The sequence below is a fragment of the Aulonocara sp. 'chitande type north' Nkhata Bay genome, linkage group LG12 (assembly GCF_057382095.1).
Source record: "Aulonocara sp. 'chitande type north' Nkhata Bay isolate Kocher_YH1m ecotype deep benthic linkage group LG12, A_spYH_male_GT1.1, whole genome shotgun sequence".
In the NCBI taxonomy this organism is placed as follows: domain Eukaryota; kingdom Metazoa; phylum Chordata; class Actinopteri; order Cichliformes; family Cichlidae; genus Aulonocara; species Aulonocara sp. 'chitande type north' Nkhata Bay.
Window position 1 is genome coordinate 37,666,547 of NC_141355.1, and position 19,789 is coordinate 37,686,335.

At 40.6% G+C, this 19,789-nt stretch overlaps 1 protein-coding gene across 1 annotated transcript in view; it reads left to right on the forward strand.

Annotated features, from left to right (window-relative positions):
* unc13ba (unc-13 homolog Ba (C. elegans)) overlaps positions 1-19,789 on the forward strand; it is a 184,722-nt gene that overhangs the window by 58,293 nt on the left and 106,640 nt on the right. Inside the window, exons 10-11 of the mRNA XM_086315494.1 lie at positions 10,946-11,233; positions 11,755-11,842. Coding sequence (XP_086171620.1) covers positions 10,946-11,233; positions 11,755-11,842 — 376 coding nt within the window. The remainder of the gene's footprint in view (positions 1-10,945; positions 11,234-11,754; positions 11,843-19,789) is intronic.

Consider the following 19,789-nt stretch of genomic DNA (forward strand, 5'->3'; position numbering starts at 1 on the left):
CTTCCAAGACTGATACAAGTAAAACTGGAATACAGTCATCAACACCTGCTACATCACCACCAGTGTCTAACAAGGTTTCAGAGACATCAAGGATTCTTTCAGGGAGCCCATCAGCTCAAAAAATACCAGGACCTGTGCATTCAGGAAGGAAACTCCCGACACCACCAGCTGTTAGTACAGGTGTCAGCTCTGCAGCATCTCCATCACAGGCAGTTTCTATTAAGATTTCATCCACGACATCTACCTCAACTGTACCTTCAGTTTCACCACAGCGACATAGGCTTGCAAGACAGCCCTCTCAAGCAGAGAGACCCAGAGTATTATCACAACCAAATCAAATCACAGTCACTGGGATGTCTAGCATTAGCAACGTGAACAGTTCTTTAGCAACTGATGAAAGTGCTTCCCTGTCTCAAAATCAACCACAAAAATCCTCTCAGCAACTTACACCCCAGTTACATATTTTAAATGACAGCTCGGATACATACAGTGAAGCTTACCTTTACAATAGAAATCGGACATCACTTTTAACCACTGCCAGCTCTCAAATATGCAATAAAGTCATAGACTGTTCTGCCACAATGAAACAAATCAAAAATGTCAAACAAAAAGGTGCAACCGATGACAGAGTAAAGTCTGCACAGAGAATTGAAGTTGTTGACTTCACAAAGTACAAGTTAAAAAGATTCAAAGAGAAACAGTCCATTGATACTCAGGCGAACACTGACTTGACTGGCCAGACTACCATTGCTGTAGATCTTACCAAACAAACTAAGGAAGATGAAGTTGAATGGCCTGATTCAGAATATGGCACAATGAACACATTACAGCAAAGTCCAACATGTTCTCAGACTGATCACAGGCATGCTGATCCTCACAAGAAATCAGAGAGAAGATTGTCCAGGCCAGAAGTTACAACCAGCCATGTAACTTCTGTAGTTCATATCCAAATGCTCCCAGGCTCTCAGAGTACCCATATAATGACTGAGACAAACTGCACTAAAGTTGAAGCAGACAATTCACCCAAGCCGTCTTCTACCTCCAAATTGTCAGAGAGTTCTCACAGTAGTGTTAGCTCTTCAGTTACTGATGTTTCTAGTAAAGCCTCTGGCCTCAATAGTGGTCTTAAACAAACTGCAACAATGAAATCAGCACAACCTGTATGTACCTCACCACTATTAAGCCCAATTTTCAGAAAACAAGTAGCTACTCAGGAACCACAACCAAATTGCTCTGTTGGTGTGGGCCTGCAAATGCAGCTGAGCCCACAGATATCCACAACTCCTCCTTATCAGTCTAATGGAACAGCTGAGCAATATCAGAAGAACACTTCACCAGCAAACTCAATTAAACCTACATTAGATATGTCTAAAAAGAAAACAACCCAGCAGACTCAGCAAACTGTTGTGCCAACTGTTCCTATCTGTGAGGCACTGCCACTGACAAAGAGAAAAACATTACCTTCTGAAAAGACAGACAAAAGTCTCAGTTGTCACGAATCCATTGACTTGTCAAATAAGGCAGAATTTCAAGAGCCAACGGAACAAACAATAGAGTATACTAATTCCGTTCCTGTTGAGAAAAAGCTTCCTCTTACTGTTGGAACGATTCAAATAAGATCTTCTAACACAAAAGAGGAGACTTTATGTGGTGATAGGAGGATATCATTACCAAGGCAGCGACCTCTTCTTGGACAGTTTACAGAATCTCTTGAAACTGGCAAAACACTCTGTCAAGCCACAGCACCAGCCAATGCAGTTAAGGCCACACTAGACATGACTTCTAAATCTTCTGCCAAATTTAAGGAGGCACATCTAGAAGTGGGAACGAATGATACTCTTTCTGAAGCTCTACCACTAACAAGAAGCAAGCCAAGTGCACATGAATTTGTACGAAATAATTCTGTTGGCATACCATTAGTTGTTGATAGCCCATCTGAAGTACCTCTTGGTAACTTAAGAAGTTCAAATGCAAATGCTCAGCAAACAGATATGAATAAGCTTCAAAATCACTCAGGTTCTATTCTGTGTCAACAACCATGGCACAGAAAATCTGAGGCCTTTCTCCATTCAAATCAGATAACTTCACAGCTATCAGTCATTACCCAAATGAAATCACCTGCTACATCTCCAGCAAACTCTATTAAAAGCACAATCGATATGTCAACAAAGACAGGTAAATCAGATGCGATGGTAAACTATTCAGATCCAGTATCACTGGTAAGGATAAGACCGTCAGGCTTTTCATATTCACAAGGGGATTCTGTTGGTGTACCACTAATTGTGGAAACCCACCTATCTCAGATACAAACTAAAAGGCAGCCAACAGTGGCTGGCTCACAGGTGCCAATACAACAAGGATATGTTCAAAGTGGATGTCAAGAAATATCTGCACCTGCTAATTCTATCAAAAGCTACCTAGACATGTCTCCAAAACCACAGGAGAAATGGTCTGAAACAGTGCCTGATACCTTGTCAACTGGAGTTGTGCCACTGATCAAAAACAAGGCAAATATGATAAGAAATGGTTCTGTTGGTGTACCACTTATAGTGACACAATCTGCAAATCAACAAGGAAGACAAGTTTTGAGTAGAATCAGCAAAACTGAGAGATTGCACACAAATATATTTCCCTACCAATGTAATGATGTATTTTCTGGGCCAAATGCCATCTCTAAGGACATGTGGCAACAAAATAAACCAGTGAACTTCTCAGCAAAAGACAGCCTAAAGCCTAGTGCTTTAAGTAATCAAATTGAGCCAAAAGCTGAAGAGCCCATGAACTTTTCAAATGTTAAAGCAAAAAAAGAAATGTTTGAAAGAAGGAAAACCGAAAGGCCGTTAGAAAGGGAAACACCAGATGGTATTGTGAACCTAACTGTAGATCTTCAAAACAAAATCACAGTTGTTAGAGATCAAAATACAAAGGATTTTTCTTCTTCTTATATTTCGTCACAATCTCAAAATGGTATCTACTGTCACCAACCATACACACCTGCAGCCAGTACTGAAGATATCAGAGAAGATACTCAGAAGCCTTTGCAATACAGGGAATATTTACCTGATAAAAACTCTACCATCCAACCTGGAATAAATTCTAGATGGCAGTTGGGAACAGGAATAAACTCTGAGTCATTGACTACTTCAGTGTTATCTCCTGTACCTGTTCAAATGAAGACACAGCCTCCTCAGGCTATAGAGGAACCCAAGAGATCTTCACTAAACAATGCATATCAACCGCTCAGTTGTGCAAATGTTGATTACAAAAAACATGATCCACTGTCTCAGCAGCAGCAAACCCAACATTCAGCTGTGCAACACCAATATCAACATTCTAGTGCTAAAACTGGTTGGACTCCAGCAATTGTTACATCTCAGCCAATACCTTTAAAGGTGGAAAGACATGATCCAAGTGTTCAGTTTGACATTTTATCTAGACCCAAAATTCTTATTAAGCAGGCAACTGTGGACAGCTATGAGAGCACTGAAGAAATCCTGCCAAACAGTGAAATAGTATCAAGTAATGGACATGCATTGCCTTCTGCATCTACCCATCAACTGTATGGTACAATCCAAAATGATCCCACCACACACAATGTTCATAATCTTTCACTTAGTCAGCAACCAGATGGTAGGCCTAGACCTGAACCTTCTCCACAGTCTTCTGGCATACAACCTGTACAAAGTATGGCAACAGAAGATTTTTCAAAAGGACCTCTTGAACTGTCAAAACATTCTAGTCAATACCAAACCCCTGTCACTTATAAGCAGTATTCCACACCAACCGTACCTTTAAAGGTAAGCACATCTGTATCCCAACCATCCACAAAATGTGATCCACTACCTGTACAACCATTAAAGAGCAACTTTCCTAACCAGAACTTTGGGGCTGAATTGCAACAACCAGAGGCATCTGTGACAGGATCTCTTGAACTATCAAAACAGTCTACTCAAACTCAAACACATGTCACTGTCCAACAATATTCCACACCAACTGAATCTTTGAACATTAGCACATCTATATCCCAACAGTCTACAAAATGTGATCCTGTGCGTGCACAACCATTAAAGAGTAGCTTTCCTAACCAAGACTTTGGGGCTCAATTGCAACAACCAGAGGTATCTGTGACAGCAGCAAGGTCTACCTCTGTTAAGGGTTTGATTTCATTATTCAGCGGTGCTGGATCGCAACCATCTGCCAGTACAATGCCAGCTGCTGCTCCGTCCCACCAGCTTATGTCTACATCCGAGGACCAAAGGACGCAATTTACTGGAACACAGGTGACAGCTGATATTAAACAGACCACCCCCCCAGTAACCCCTGCTGGGCTTCAAGGAAAAACTGCTTTAAGCTCACAAAGTCTTATTGTGTCAAGTTCTCTGCCTGTTACTGACCAAGCTAACTTTGGTTCTAGATTGACCAGTGAAAATAATGACATATCAAACAGGAAAGAAATTACCTATCCAGTTACACAAACAAAATCTTTTGAAGACTCTAGATCAGTGGTGGTTAAAGATAAAGTAACTTCTTCCTTTTCATCTGAATCAACAAAGGATCAATCTGCAGCCCTACGGACAGAGCTGGATCCGACCCAATCACTAATAAGCAAATCTGAACACAGAAACAACGATTCCATTTTAAGTGATATAAGCTCTGAAACGTCACCAGTGATACTGCCTATGGTTTCCAACATCAGTGAGTTGCCAGTACATGGTTTGCCTTCATCTCTTTCTCAAGAATATCAGCAACCACCGCCAATGCTAAATGCAATCCCAGAGAAAGAAAAACAAGATAAAGAAAGGCCTTTTCCTGAAAAGGTACTAACAAAGCCATCAGATACCATGCCACCCAAGGGAATTCTGAGTTTTGACAGTTCAGCAGAACCTTCGCAAACACCGTCAGAAGTTACATCAGAAGCAGGTGGCAAAGAGGGTTCTGTCATCACGGATAAAATGTTTGTACCAGAATCAGACACATCTATGCATGAGATTCTAGAGCATTCCAAACAAACTGTAGCCACAGAGTCTTCCGATGGCAATACTGAGTGTGGTGAAAATTCTTTGTCTAATGGATCACAGGATAAAAGTCAACATCAAAAGTCAATTTACATTGGCATTGGCTCTGAAATACCTGAGACACAAATTGAACCAGGTGACCAAAAACCTTATATCAGGCTGCCCCATATTTTTGTCTCGGCAGCAAGTTCACCAGAAGAAGAGACAAATGAGCATGAGTTTAGTGAATGTAGCACGCCTGAAATCCCAGAGGCCAGTGTTTCTAAAGAAACTGCTCCCGATGTAGAATATAAAGATTCTTTACCTTATTCTGTTTCAGAGTCTGAGATATCTAAGGAGGCTAGAGCTACAGAAATATGTAGCACAGAGCTATCCACTGAATTAGAACAAATCAAGACCTCTTCACCAGAAATGCCACTTATACTGACTGCAGAAAGTAGTACTCTTGCAGAGAGAGACTCACAGCACATCATGACTGAAAAATGTTCAACTACAGATGATGTGCTCTCTAGAGCTGAAGGAATATCAGAGAGTACTGAAGCCAACGAGCCACAAACTGAACTGACTTCCAAGGATGCAAAATTATCAGTTCCAGACAATACAACACTTGATGTGGTTGAACAACTCGGTGATCTGGCTGGCCAGATTGGCAATACAACTTCAGTAATAAAATCCTCCAATGCTCCTGAAACACTTGACGCTCTAGCTAATAAGAGGGAGAGCACATCTTCAGAAATCGTACTGTCTGAAGGAGTACAGTCACATGAAAATGTGTCACCAGAAGAATTACCTTCAGTCTCAGATGCAAAATTGCCTGAAAAAGTCCAACCACTTTATGATGAAACTCAAAGGGATGTCTCCTTGTCTGAACCTAAGCCCAGTCCTGTCAAACCTCTCACAGAGGAAATAATAGTTTCCAAGGAGGACAGTTCTGCTGGCAAGGTTGATCAACCTGAGGATGAACAAGCAGGTAAAGGATTATTTTCTTTATTTAGTGGCTCTACTCCAAACTCACAGCAGACTTCCTCCCCTGGTATATCATTACTTGGTGGTATTCTTCCTGGCTCATCTGCCAAAGACGCTCCTGGGACAGGATTGCTTTCAATGTTTGGTGGGTCAAGTACCCCATCTTCACCTGGATCCAAAGAAACAACACCAACACCACAAGAGCCACAGGGAAAAGGTTTATTCTCCATGTTTGGTGGAGCCAGTAGTCAAGCATCACCTGCTCCAAGAGGTCCAACTGTTGGAAGTGTGCGACCTAGAGGTCCTCCACCCAAAGAACCTCCAGGAAAGGGTCTGTTTTCCATGTTTGGTTCATCTGCACCTCAGCAACCACCCAGTCCCAGAGGTCAACCTATGGGTAGTGCTACACCAAGGGCACCTTCTACTGGATCTTCTATATTTGGTGGCATACTCCCTGGTTCTACTACAAATAAAGAAACCCCTGGAGCAGGTTTGTTTTCAAAGTTTGGTGGTCTTGGTGCCCAGTCTCAAACTAGTCCTAGAGTACGCCCACCTGGGCCAACTGTTACACCACCAAGACCCAGCAGTTCAGAGATAACAGGAAAAGGACTGTTTTCGATGTTTGGTGGACAAAGCCAACAAGCATCAGAAGCACAATTACCAGTTTCTAAACCACCTGAATCAGAAGGTTTCAAAGTTTCCTCTGTGTTTTCACTTGGTGGGAGTTCTGATAGTAACAAATCTAAAACTGGGTTTGGTCTTTTTGGGATGTCTTTCTTGGAGGAAACCAAACCCGAACAAGAAACAACTGCTTTTGTAAAGGAAGAGATTGTTTCAGAACTAGTCAAACCTCCAGACACAAAGGATAACTTGGAAGAAGGAAAGAATGACCACGTTGAGAAGATAAAAAGTGTCTCTCCAGAGCCTCTTTCTGTATCATCAGATAAGGAGGAAATTGCCTCAGAACAAGTGAAACCTCAAGGCACAAAGGATGACTCAGAACAAGAAAGGAGTGACTGTGTTGAGAACAAAAAAATTATATCCCCAGAGCTTCTTTCTACATCGTCAATTCGGATGGAATCTCAAATAGAACAGGCATGCCAAGATGTCAAAGACTCAACTGCAGACATCGATCAAAATGTTACGAAAATGTCTGTTCCCTCGACAGATCGAGATATAGAAAATAAAACCACAATACAACAGAAATTGCCCTTTGATGAAAACGCATCAGACACGGTTAAAGCTTCCACTGTGGACACTCATGTCACGACTTCTAAAGAGACACTTGTGGAGGCTGAAAAACAAGTTTGTCAGGCAGAGTCGGAAACGGAAAAAGAAAATAAAGAGATAAAAGACAGCGTAGATGTTGAGAGAAAATTTGCAGAATCAGAACTTGATAGCTTGAAAGACGAAAGTAAGTCCACAGGTGACGAAGCAGAGACAGCTGATATCAAAAGTCTTTCAGAGAAAAATGACACTATGCAAATGGCATTGCAAGTTTCTAGTGAGTCTACCGACAAGAACCCAAGTTCAAATAAAGTTGAAGATAAGGCTGTTACTAATGCAGAGCTAGCAATTTCAGAGATTGAAAAACCAAGTGAGGAGCTACTGAAGGTTGCTGATGAAGATGAAACTAGTGTTACAGGTATAGAAAAAACATCTGAGGAGGCTTTGAAAGTTGCTGCAGAAAAAAAGACAGTAGTTGCAGATGTAGAAAAACTAACTGAAGAGCCTTTGAAAGTTGACAGCTTTGAACAAAAAGCTGTTCTGGAAATAGAAGAATCAACTGAGCACACTTCAGAAGATGCTAGTGAAGAAAATACAGTAAAGGCAGTTATAGAAAAATTAACTAGTGAGCTGGAAAAAGTTGCTGATGAACAAAAGGTAATGACAGATGAGGAAAAATCCACTGAACATACCAATGTAGTTGATTCTGTGGTACAAAAACCAGAAACCGTTACTGCAGAGTCTGTAGTTACTGCAGTTTCAGATTCTGAAAAAGCTGTCCAAGAAGACTCAAAAATCGCATCTAGTGAGACAATAAAAGAAATAACTGAGGCAGAATTAGAGCATGCTACTACAGAACCTGGAGATAAAGTCTATGAAAGTACACCTTTGGCAGACTTTAAAGTCACATCTGGTGAGACAATGAAGGAACTAACTGAGGCAGAATTAGAGCATGCTACTACAGAACCTGCAGAAAAGGTATCTGAAAGTTCACCTTTGGCAGGAGTGGCCTCTTCAACAAATGAAGAAAAAACCATTGGTACCAACTCAATTCCACCTCTTGCTCCTTCAACTCCTCCACCACAACAACAACCTAGGCCGGGTATGACCAGGCCTCTTGGTCCACAAGTCCAAAGAATGGGAGTACCAAGAATGGGTGGGCCGCGAATGGGAGCACCACGAATGAGTGGGCCAAGAATGGCTGGTCCAAGACAGCCAGGGCCACAAAAGCCACCTGAACCAGCTCCATTTTCTGGGTTTATGTCTATGTTCTCTGCCCCAAATACACAAAGTAAATCACCAACTGTTGGTGGATTTTTTTCAAGTTCAGCTGCCTCACTTTTTGGTTCATCACCTGCGCCTCGTCAGCCACCACCACAACCGCAACAGCAACAGCAACAGCAACAACAGAAAAGCTCATTTTTTGGCCTTCCAAGTAGTATTGCTTCAGAATCTCTTACAAGTGACTTACTTGGTATGTTCAAAGGTCCCGAGACAACAAAACCTGAGGAAACTCAACAGTCTGGTACACAGTGTAGACCTGATGAGCTTTCTGCTAGTGTGACAGACTGTGCAATCACTGAAAAACCAGAGATACCTTTATCTGAAGATGGACATGTCAAGAGCACAGAATCTGAACTTCCTGAAAAAGGTTTGGTGGAGGAGACGGAACAAAAAGAAACGGAAGCAGAAGGAAATTCTCTCACTGAATCTATTATTCAAACTACTGAGAAACAATCAGGGGATGATGAACATGTAGAGCATTCAGAAGGGCCAGTTACTGCAGTGTCTGACAAAGCAGCACCACCCCCCACAGCTCCAGAAAACAAGGGCATCTTTGAAATTCCAGGTCTCACTGCCCCAAAATTAGGCTTTTTGTCTGTAGCTGCTGAAGGTACATCATCGATTGGATCCCTTTTCTCCACCTCAACATCTCCAGCCACTGCTTCAAAGGCACCTCAGACACAACAAACTGATGGTGGTCTATTTTCTGGTTTTAAAAGCCTTTCAGCTGGTATTTTCCATGATGAAAAGTCAACTGGAAAGGAGGAAGCATCTGTTTCATCTGTGTTCGGCATGAAACTTACCTCAATGTTTGGTAACTCTGACTCTCCCAGACCTGAATCCACCCCTCCTGTGGTCAGCGTAGAGCCTCAGTCTGAAACTCCAAAACCTGCTGAATGTGACGATCCAGAACCTGATCAACCTTCCCCAGGTTCTGGAGAAACTGAAAGTGAAGATGGCAGTGATACAGAAGGACCAACAGAAACTTCAAAAACAGGAAGCTGTGACAGCTTAGCACAGTCACCTCTGTCTGGTGTTCCTTCGCACTCTGTTTCCCAAATAGAAAGTTTGGATACACCTCAGTTAATGGTCACCCCATGTGAGTTAGATAAGAGTGAAGTAAACGCACCTGATGTCGTGCATGCAGAACTGGAAATGGATCAACCAAAGGAACAGTTAACGAAGGAAGCTATGAAAAGGCTAGTGCAATGTACATGATAAATGGCATTCTTCATTTATCATGCTAGCATAGATAAATGTACAGCCCTTTTCCCGCTTTTCTTTTCCCATTTTCCCCCCTTTTCCCTAATTAGTTTTCATTAGGACACGCCAGTCCCATTCTCATTCTGCAACTCTTGTATGGCTCCATAGCCATACATGGAAACCAGTTACCAGATATCTGACATGATCGAGGCACAGGAAATGATAACATGTTTAGAAAGTGCTAACCATCAAGTGTAAATGTACTGCAGCTATTTTGTGCTTACACCACCTCAGTAATAGCTTTTGTGACAGTGATGGAAGCAAAATGAATGACGAAACCGGCGGCTCTTATTTATTACCTTTCCACTGGTGAGGTGGTTAAAAAGCCCCTCCTTCCTCTGTCCCCTGCAGTTCTCTGAATTATTTCCAAGCCTTAGCCAATTTGTTTATATGAATCAAACTGATAGATTTATCATGGCATTACAGCGTACACCGTAGAGGCAGGCTGGACTCTGGAATAAAAGGAGCAAGGAGAAGTGGTTTGGCCCACACCCAACAGAAAGTAAATCGTGCAAGTTAAAGCACAGAGCCAGGAGTCTCAGTCTTCCAGCCCCTGAGTCGATGACTTATGAGATTTATCAGTTTTATCCCTATTACTTAAACAGGTTAACTTTTTCTTTACTAACATGCCAACATTGCTTTAAACTTGCACATGCTCTTAAAAGTTGTGCACAATTTTTAACAAGTGGTGGTGTCAGAAAAGATAGCAACATGCAGAACAAGGAGAAGCAGACTGCAAAATTAGTAAAAATGACACATCAACCAAAAATGCACGAAGTTTCCAGTGATGGCAGATAGTCACATAGTCATGACCATCAACTTTGCAATCCTGGTGGAACCTCTCTTGACCTGACTATTACAGAAATGTATTTAATCAACTTATCTTCCTGAACCCTCTTAGTTTTCCTTGTTGTGTGTGATATTCTTTGTGATATGATAAAGAGTATCCTTTGACCCTTATATTCCCCTTTGATCCTTTAATGTTTCATTCCAAAATCATGTCTGCCATTGCAAACTGAACTTTTTTTTCAGTATTAAAGCAAATAAAATGTCCACAATCAATCAGTTCCTTACTACCATTTTGTAAATTGCAGATTTCCATATTGATTTTGGAATAAAACCTGGACATTTATACTATTTTTCTGTCTAAATCACCTCCGTATTCTAAATTGTGATGTTGCTGTCTACAGCCCTCCAGACAGCAGCCACTTTGATTCGTCAGGCAACCTCAGCCCAGTCAGCTCTCAGCTGAGCTCTGAGCCTGAAGAGCGCCGACATGTAGAGTCCTGCCACCCCAGTAAGCCTCGCCCTCCTCTCCAAAACCAGCCGTCCAACTGGAACAAGGAAGAAGAGGACGATGCTGAAAAGGACGTGCATGCACTGCCAGAGCCTGGTTCTAAGAAAGATTTAAAGGACTCTTCAGACATCCTTCCTAAACCAACCTTGGACAACTGCGATAACAAGAGACAGACAAATGGGTATGTGGGTCTTGCATTGTCATTTTTAAAAATATTCAAAGTAATTGAGCTGGTAATCCTAACCAAAATATCCATCACTGTACACAGCATTTAGTTTGTGAGATACCAGTAGGAATTATTGGCTTTTAGTAACAAAGTAGTGACGACAACCTACCCAATAAATACTTGTTGAAAAGATGACCTTTCCAGAGGCAAACCCAAACCCTTTACAGCTATGACTTTTCTAGATGTCCTTTCATCTTTCAGACAGCCAATATATCTGGCAACATTGTCTTCAATGAGTTTTGCTGGATGGGATTGCTGGATCTGTATTAAGACTACATAGTGTCCAAAACGATGCTCAAACTGGGCTAAATTGAGACCAGTTCAGCCAGAATAAAAACAGCCAAATTTTCAGGGATTATTTTTAAACTAAATATATGACTGGCTGACCAGATTTAGCCAAGAAGACATTTAATTTTATGTTGATTGATTTCGGTCTTGTCTATGTGTCCAAAAGCTGATCTCTTCTTGGTCCTCAGTCTCTTCGTAGATGGCCCTCCACCCTGCTCTCCGTCCAAAGTTCGCTGGCTGAAAGCCTACAACAAAGTGAGAGTGAAACTTCACGAGGTAGGAAGACTCTTTCTGCTGTCTCTTTACGCTGCTCTTACACACTCACTACAAAAACATATTGCATGCCTTGCATACATTTTAGAATCAGTTCATTGTATTTAGTAGCGGTTCAACCCTAGAGAGCACAAGAAATACAAAACAGCCAAATCCCAAACACAGATACAGACACATTGACATTTCCTGTTCCCCCCTCTCTCTCTCTCCACTTTCCTTCATGTAATGATGCTTTCTCTCCCTCTTTACTGCTCTGGGTTGGTTGAGTTTCAAGTCATGCCACAGCAATTTGCACCAATTTTGCGCTCCTTAAGGATTTCTGCTTTGATCTGGGAAACTCCTTTTCTTCACTGGCTTCTTCAAATCTAGCTATGACTTCTGCTGTTGCAGAAAGGTTTTAGTTCCAAGATATGGTACTGCAAGTTAAAAAGATTCATTATTATAGTACCAAACACCTGAGGGTGGTTTGCGGTCGACTGGGGTCTGAGTACTGCAAATGTCATTTCTGGCCTGTTTGTCATTTTGCCTCAAATCACTGTATGCTAAGAAGTACATTTTAGGCTGTGCAGAGACATAAACCCTGGAGAATATAACTGCAGCAATAAAATCTATTTTTGAATAAAGCAACTAATAGGGAATATAGTTTTGTACATATCAAATCAGACTTTAGACTAAGAACGACATTGTAGCCTCGTAATTTTTCTGCAAGTACACACACACACACACACACACACACACACACACACACACACAGAAAATATTTTTATCACAGGCATAGGCTTAATTAGTATGATATATTTCTAGTTTATGTTCACTATAAGAAATGCTTTAACTTGTGAAAATGAATGTATTGTAATTACATTTTCCTTGCATTTAATTTCTAACTAAGTGTCTTTTAGTTCTACTGCACATCGGGTGACTTTGTTAGATTAGTTAGAAAAGTTAGTTATTACCAGTGATTCTCATAATAACTCAGGTAAATTAAACATAAGTTGGAAACAGCTGTTGTCTAAACACTCTGAGCTTTTGCTTTGTAATATTCATATTGTTTTCACTTTGTGACCTAAAAGCATGTGAACACAGTGAATGTGGCTGCTTTACAATGACAATTTGACTATTTTTATTTATAGATTACATGAAAAATCAATGTAGTTAAAACATACATAGAAAACAACCTGCTTAGATTTAGAAAGCCCATGTTGCTCCGATGCATCCATCAGTGTATGAATGTGCGTGCATGGTAGATAGAAAGCACTTGCATAGAAAGGTGCTTGTATGAATGGGTCTGAATGGTTGAATGAGGCAAGTTATGGAAAGTGCTTTGAGTGCTCAGAGTAGAATCGCGCTATATAGGAACCAGTCTGTTTACCATTCACTTACCAGTTAATGAAGCCTGAAAATTTGATGAGCACCTGAAGTGATAATCATCTCAATTTGTTTGTGTTTGCATTCATGCTTTAAGCTGCTCTCTACGTCCTGCAACCTCTAGTATGTAATGAGAGAATCCGTGAGGCTGTGTGATCTTAATAAATTGGTTGATCGGGCAGCAAGACTAAATAAACGTTAACACAGTCCATATATCATTAAGTGCTCTACAATGGGAAGAGTGCAAAATATGAACAATGGTATCAGGAAATATATGGCTGAGATGAAGATGTGTCCTACCCTACAGAAGGCTGTGGTCCATGGATATGCCCCCCTGCCCCAGCAACAAACCAGTCATACTGAACAATGTTACAGGCAGTGTAAGACTGCCCTTCAGACCCCTTCATGTTTGTCACACATATTCAGGGTTCTTTTCCATTTCTGGTGCTGGCAATACCAGTCAAGCTCCAAGGTGCTGGGCAGTGAACACAGGGCTAACTACATGACATCAGGCCACCTTCTTGGACTACCTGTGCCACTACCAGTAGTGACACTGACCCTCAAAACTAGTGAAAAACAGACAGAAAAGATGAGAAGGGGAACAATGTCCACCTGCAAAATCATTTCTGTTCTGGGAGTTGTCTCATCGTTGCCCCTCTACTGCTGGTGTTGTTAATTTTATAAAAACAGATCAACACTTCCCTCTGCTACTTGCTCAGATCAACGTCCCACAAATGTATTTGATTTGTTGTTATACTCTCAGACGTGTTAAAAAGTGTTCCTGTAATTTTTTTGACAGTATAGCAATCAGTCCATTGTCCCTCCTTTATACTAATGAATAAATGCATGTTCTATATACGTGTGGACTCTACAGCACAGTCTTAACCCTAACAGTTAGTTTGTGGTGTCCATAGTTTTGTCCCTAGATGGGAAATAAGTATCTACACTCACAAACAGTCACAACTGAGATCTGCTTTTGTGTTCATTGTTCTTTGGGTTATTTCACATTCTCATTTCTGATTTGTTTCTTGGGCCTCTTAAATGCCACAAGCTTAGTTCACTTTGGCTTAATGTGGGGGTGCGAGTGGGTTCACGGCCCCGTGCTGAGAGGAGAGCCCTTGAGCAAAACACAGAATCCCAGTTAACTTACTGACCTACCTGGCAGGAGGCTGACAGAAGTGAGAAGTTTCCATCAGGAGCCATTAAGTTTATGTTAAATTATCTCATCTCCCATCTGTGACTCTGTCTCCTTAAACAATAAAGCTCATCAGCGCTCGTTCATGAATCAAATCTGTCTTTTGACGGCACTTCTTAGGAGGTAAATTTGGGACCTTACACAAAGTGGCTGCTTTGTTAAGTGAGTTCAGTGCGACATTGAACTATTACAACTACAGGTGCGTGTTTACTTGGAATTAGTGGTTCTAGTTGGCATTGAAAGTTAAAGAGCTATTGAAAATGTCAGAAAAAGAACAAGAAATGGTTCATGGTTCCATTTAGTTCTTCGTTTAGTGCCCCGCTGCATGAATTTCTCTTTGAACTGACATGTTTGTGGCTCACAGTCACCTCGAGTGCTTTCTATCTGAAGAAACCTTCAATTTGTCCTCATAGATTAGAGGTCCTTTGCCACTTTTGTAATATTTCTTTGAATCATGGGTTTGTTTTAGTCTTTCCCCCCCCTTTTTTCCTCTCTTCACCTTCTTCTGATGCCAGCAGCAGACATTTTAGTCATAACTAGTTTTTAAATTCCATTGTTATGTTTCTTATCTTATGAATTTAGATTAATGACCCACCTAGTGCCAGTTTTAAACTAGATTCAGCTAGCATGGGAATGACACCCTACAATATTATATTAGGTTTAATGTGGAGGTTGTTACTGTCACAGGGTTTCAATGAGACATTATTCAGGTTACTGAATAGGTTAAATTCAGTTTTATTCATATATATTCATACTCTTAGTTTGCAATAACATCAGTCAACTGTGGGTACTTTAGACTCTGAGGCAAAAACTTAAAAATATCACAGGGAGAAATCCAACAACACCTGACAATACTGGAGAGAACTAATTCCCTTTTAACATGAGGACACCTCCAACAGAGCCACATTCAGGGAGGGCAGCCATCTGTCTCCATGGCTGAAGTGAGGGAAACGCAAACAAAGTAACGAAGAAACAAACTAAATATGTGCACATTGGAGCAGGTCGCTGCAGAACAGGAGCCGGGAGACTCAGAAGGAGAGAGCACAGAGGCAAGGCACACACTACAGGAAAAAAGACAAGTTCATTTTAAATTAATATATTTGAACACACGGTTCTAAATGACCTGTGGGCTCTAAGGTTAAACTAACACATTCTCACTCCTGACGCTCGGTCAAGAATTCCTTCTCCACATATTTTAGCCTTATTGTGATTTTTCTGACTCTACACACTAACGTACTATTTTATTTTAGATAAAGGCAAAAAAGCCTTCTCAGACATATCTGTTACATGTCTTATGTCAGTGTTGACACCATCATTTCACTTTTGTCTGTGCCTGTTTCAGATGTGAAGAACTATTGAACCCTATCAGACTACCTTAGACACTGAAAAGCGTGGCGCTCAATGCATTTCAGAATGAAAGCTCACCAAGAGAATAGGTGAGCTTAGGCTGATTCCACAGGAAAGAATTCTAGTCGCTAAAGGACCTGCCTTTCTTTCCACGTTTAGAAAGGAATCACAAATACACCTGAACTCTGAGAGGAACTTGGATAAAATGGTTGATGGGGTATTAAAGATATTAATGAACCTCTGTCATCTCGGCTTTTTATATTTACTATAACATGAAGGATTTTAAAATCGATTTGGGATTGGCTGAAGGCTCTTCAGAGACCTAATAGAACCGAATTAGAATAGTCCAGCCTAAAGTTAACAATCCCTCAGTTGGATTAATATTTTTGTTCATAATTTTCTTCTTTCAGCATTTTAGAGATTTTAGGGCGGTTCCACGCATTTGTTTTTTTTCTGAGGTGCGACAAGTACTTAATCTATAAGTACACAAACAGTGTCAAAGCTCCAGTGGAAAAGCTTTGAAGGTATTAATATTCTCCTCCCTTTGTGAGATATATTTTTTGGGACCTGCTTTTCCAGTCGTCTGTTTCATTTGTGTTTGGTGCAAACAGAATAAAAGTTCTTAACCTCCTACTCCTTTGCTGCCTTTGCATGCCACTCCAGGACAGATCATAGAGAATAATTAGTTCATCCAGTCCCGAGCGGCTTATCAACAAGAGATCGTTTCTTTAAATGCCACCTTTGATCTTTTGCAAAACCGAGAGGAGAAAGCACATCAGATCCTTCACCTTTCGTGACCAATTACACAAGTATTGTGCTGCTAGTTGATGCTCATTAGCGTGTGTTCTTGGGAGTTCTGTTTGGAGATTAAATGTAGCTTCTAAATGTTCAGTTTTTAGCTAGAAATCCTGTTTGATATCGAAGAAAAGATTTGACGGCTGAACAAACTGCAATCAATTCTTTCACTGGTTATAGCAGCTAATAACTGTATCTCACTGTAAGGCAATATGTCAGAACACATCTATGATGTAATCTTATGCATCACAGATGTTGACCATCAAATCACCAGATATTATTGGAACTGTATTCTAGAGGAGGAGCTGCCAGTTAGGATCATTGCTGTAAAAATACATATGTTGGTGGCACATCTCTATTCTGAGACCTCACCACTTTCACGTCCACACGTGGAAATCCAGAGGTGAGGGCATCAGTGGTACGACCCCAGAACAGACAGAGAAGACGTCAGTGACAAGAGATTTGACGTTGATTAAGTCAGAATAGGAAAGAAAAATGAGATGTTGGATGGAAATGGGATGCAAAGAGGCAGCATCAACTGTGCACAGAGCATCTTAGAAAATGAGAGTTGCCTCTGAATGCGTTGAAGGGTATTGGCTGAACCATCAGGTGCTAACGCTGAAAACAGAAATCTGCCAAAATTGTAGCCTTTTCCTAAACACTGCTAAGCTGCGTATATTTCCAGATGTAATTGCTGGCCTTAGTTCATTCGCCATGTCTCAGTTTAGATACTTGCATTTACTTTATTATGTTACTCTTTGTAGTTGTGCATTGCTTGAATTTGGAGAGTACAGTGTTCCTAACTGATCGTGGGAAACTGTGCACATAGCAGAATTATGGCTGGCATTTTTCATGTTGACAGCTGCCACATTTTCTTCCGAGATGCTCTCAGTACTAAACACTTCTGTTTTCTGTCATGCACTCAAACAAAGAAGCCGGCAAAGAATTCATTTGTTATCAAATATTAATAATAAAATAGGACCCAGGTTGTGAAAATAAAGACTGCTAACCTTTGTTAGTGGAGTTGCACTCCATATTTTTACCTGCTTTGGTTCTTTGCCCCACAGTTTGGGAAATATTCAATGAAACCAACAATTTATCATCCATAAATATGTAATGGCTTCATAACACATGCAGTGGATCACTCCCTACTGACTGACTGTTGTTTGTCCCTTCTTTTCCACTGCAAAGCCCAGATAGTGACATGTCAAGGGGAAAGGTGGACATCTTTTTGACGGTTTTGACAAGTACACCATAAGGGTAGTAACAGTGCACTTCAGGTACTCATACTTATGTGTGTATGTACTGTCAGTTACAATGTTGTTATTTAAAGTGGACTTATTGTGTTTTTTTCATTTTCTGTCATAGTTAGGCGACCATCATCAATTTAAATAAGTACGTCAGTGTATGAAAAAGTCAATGCTGCAAATATTGGGATCCTGGTTTTTCTCTTTGTAAACTCTTATTATGGTGATTTCAGGTACGCAGCTCTGGCAGGTAGGCCTCACCGACCTGCTGTTCAAGCCTTATGTTTACAAGGGGCAGCCAATCAGAAGGGAGTTAGAAGAATAAAAAGTATAATACATCCTTTTAAATTCAGTTTGTAAAGCTGACTTTTCCAACAACACTTACTCCACCCATCCATCTTCATCAGGAAGCAACTTATCCACACTGATGTAAAACTTAATTGAGATATAGTTATATATTATAGTCATTTATTATCATTTGTACTTAGTGTGTGTAGTCTCAGATTAGAAATCTGTATCTCTGAAGATATCTGCAGGACACTGGACAGCAGTTATGCCATTAAGGACAAAAATAGTATTTTATCACTCTCGCAAGCATTGTAGCATGGCAACAATGTCGCATTTCTATGGAAACACAACCTTCCAACACTTGTTTATGATTAGGATGAATTTCTGCATGATGAAATAAATCAAGTTGAGCTTTTTTCAGCTCTTTGTTGACTTTATGACTCACGCCGGAACACAAACTGTCCATTAAAATTGTTAATCTGATTTTATTGATGATCTGGGAAAAATATGATCACAAGCGGATGTTTTCAACAGCATTATGCTGCACTCAGTACGTAATGAGTAGGGACAACATGCAAGATTAATATTCGGTTCTTTTTCTACAGAATCAAGTCGCCAGACAGCCAGCAGTATGTGCTGCAGCTCTGTATGTCAGAGAATCTCTAGTGTCAGATGCATCGACTGTAAATGCTTTTGCTGCATCGGTTTTGTTATGTATATTTTATTTCTGTCCAGGAAAATTTGATCATAAAGTCTTCATTTTTTTGTAACAACTAGTAAACAAGAACCCAGGTTTGAGTAAAAGCTAAAACCAGCAGACTTGCAGGGAAAACATAAAGCCGGAACAAAGGCTTTTTCTCATTATGTCACACGTCCTCTTGCCGTTGACCTTGAAATCAATTTCATTGCACCATCTTGAAGAATGTTTCAATTTTTAAAATGCATCCAGAGGAGAGGGGACCAAGGAGAGAGGAGGTTTGCCAGGAGTGCTGTGGTCGAGGTTTAACAAGGGTTTTTATCCTTGACGTAAAAATGTGACCTGCTGTACAGTTGAATGATACAAACCACGACAGGGAGGAGGCGCCACAAATATGTGTTAATAAATTGTTTATGTGATAAAATTAAGCTGTAGGCAGTAACAAAGCAGAGGGCAGATGATGCTGCTTTGTTCATGTTTAACCACTTTAAAACAATCTGACACAGACTTTCATCAATATGCAAAAAACTGATATAAAATATCAATATTTGTGGATGCAGATGCATAATGCAATATATATCTATATATATATATCTCTAGATATATATCTCTAGATATATATATCTAGATATATATATATATATATATATATATATATATATATATATATATATATATATATATATATATATATATATATATATATATATATATATATACACCCAGCACGCCCCTGCGGGCGGTTTATCCTTCAAGCTCGGGTCCTCTACCAGAGGCCTGGGAGCTTGAGGGTCCTGCGCAGTATCTTAGCTGTTCCCAGGACTGCGCTCTTCTGGACAGAGATCTCCGATGTTGTTCCCGGGATCTGCTGGAGCCACTCGCCTAGCTTGGGAGTCACCGCACCTAGTGCTCCGATTACCACGGGGACCACCGTTACCTTCACCCTCCACATCCTCTCGAGCTCTTCTCTGAGCCCTTGGTATTTCTCCAGCTTCTCGTGTTCCTTCTTCCTGATA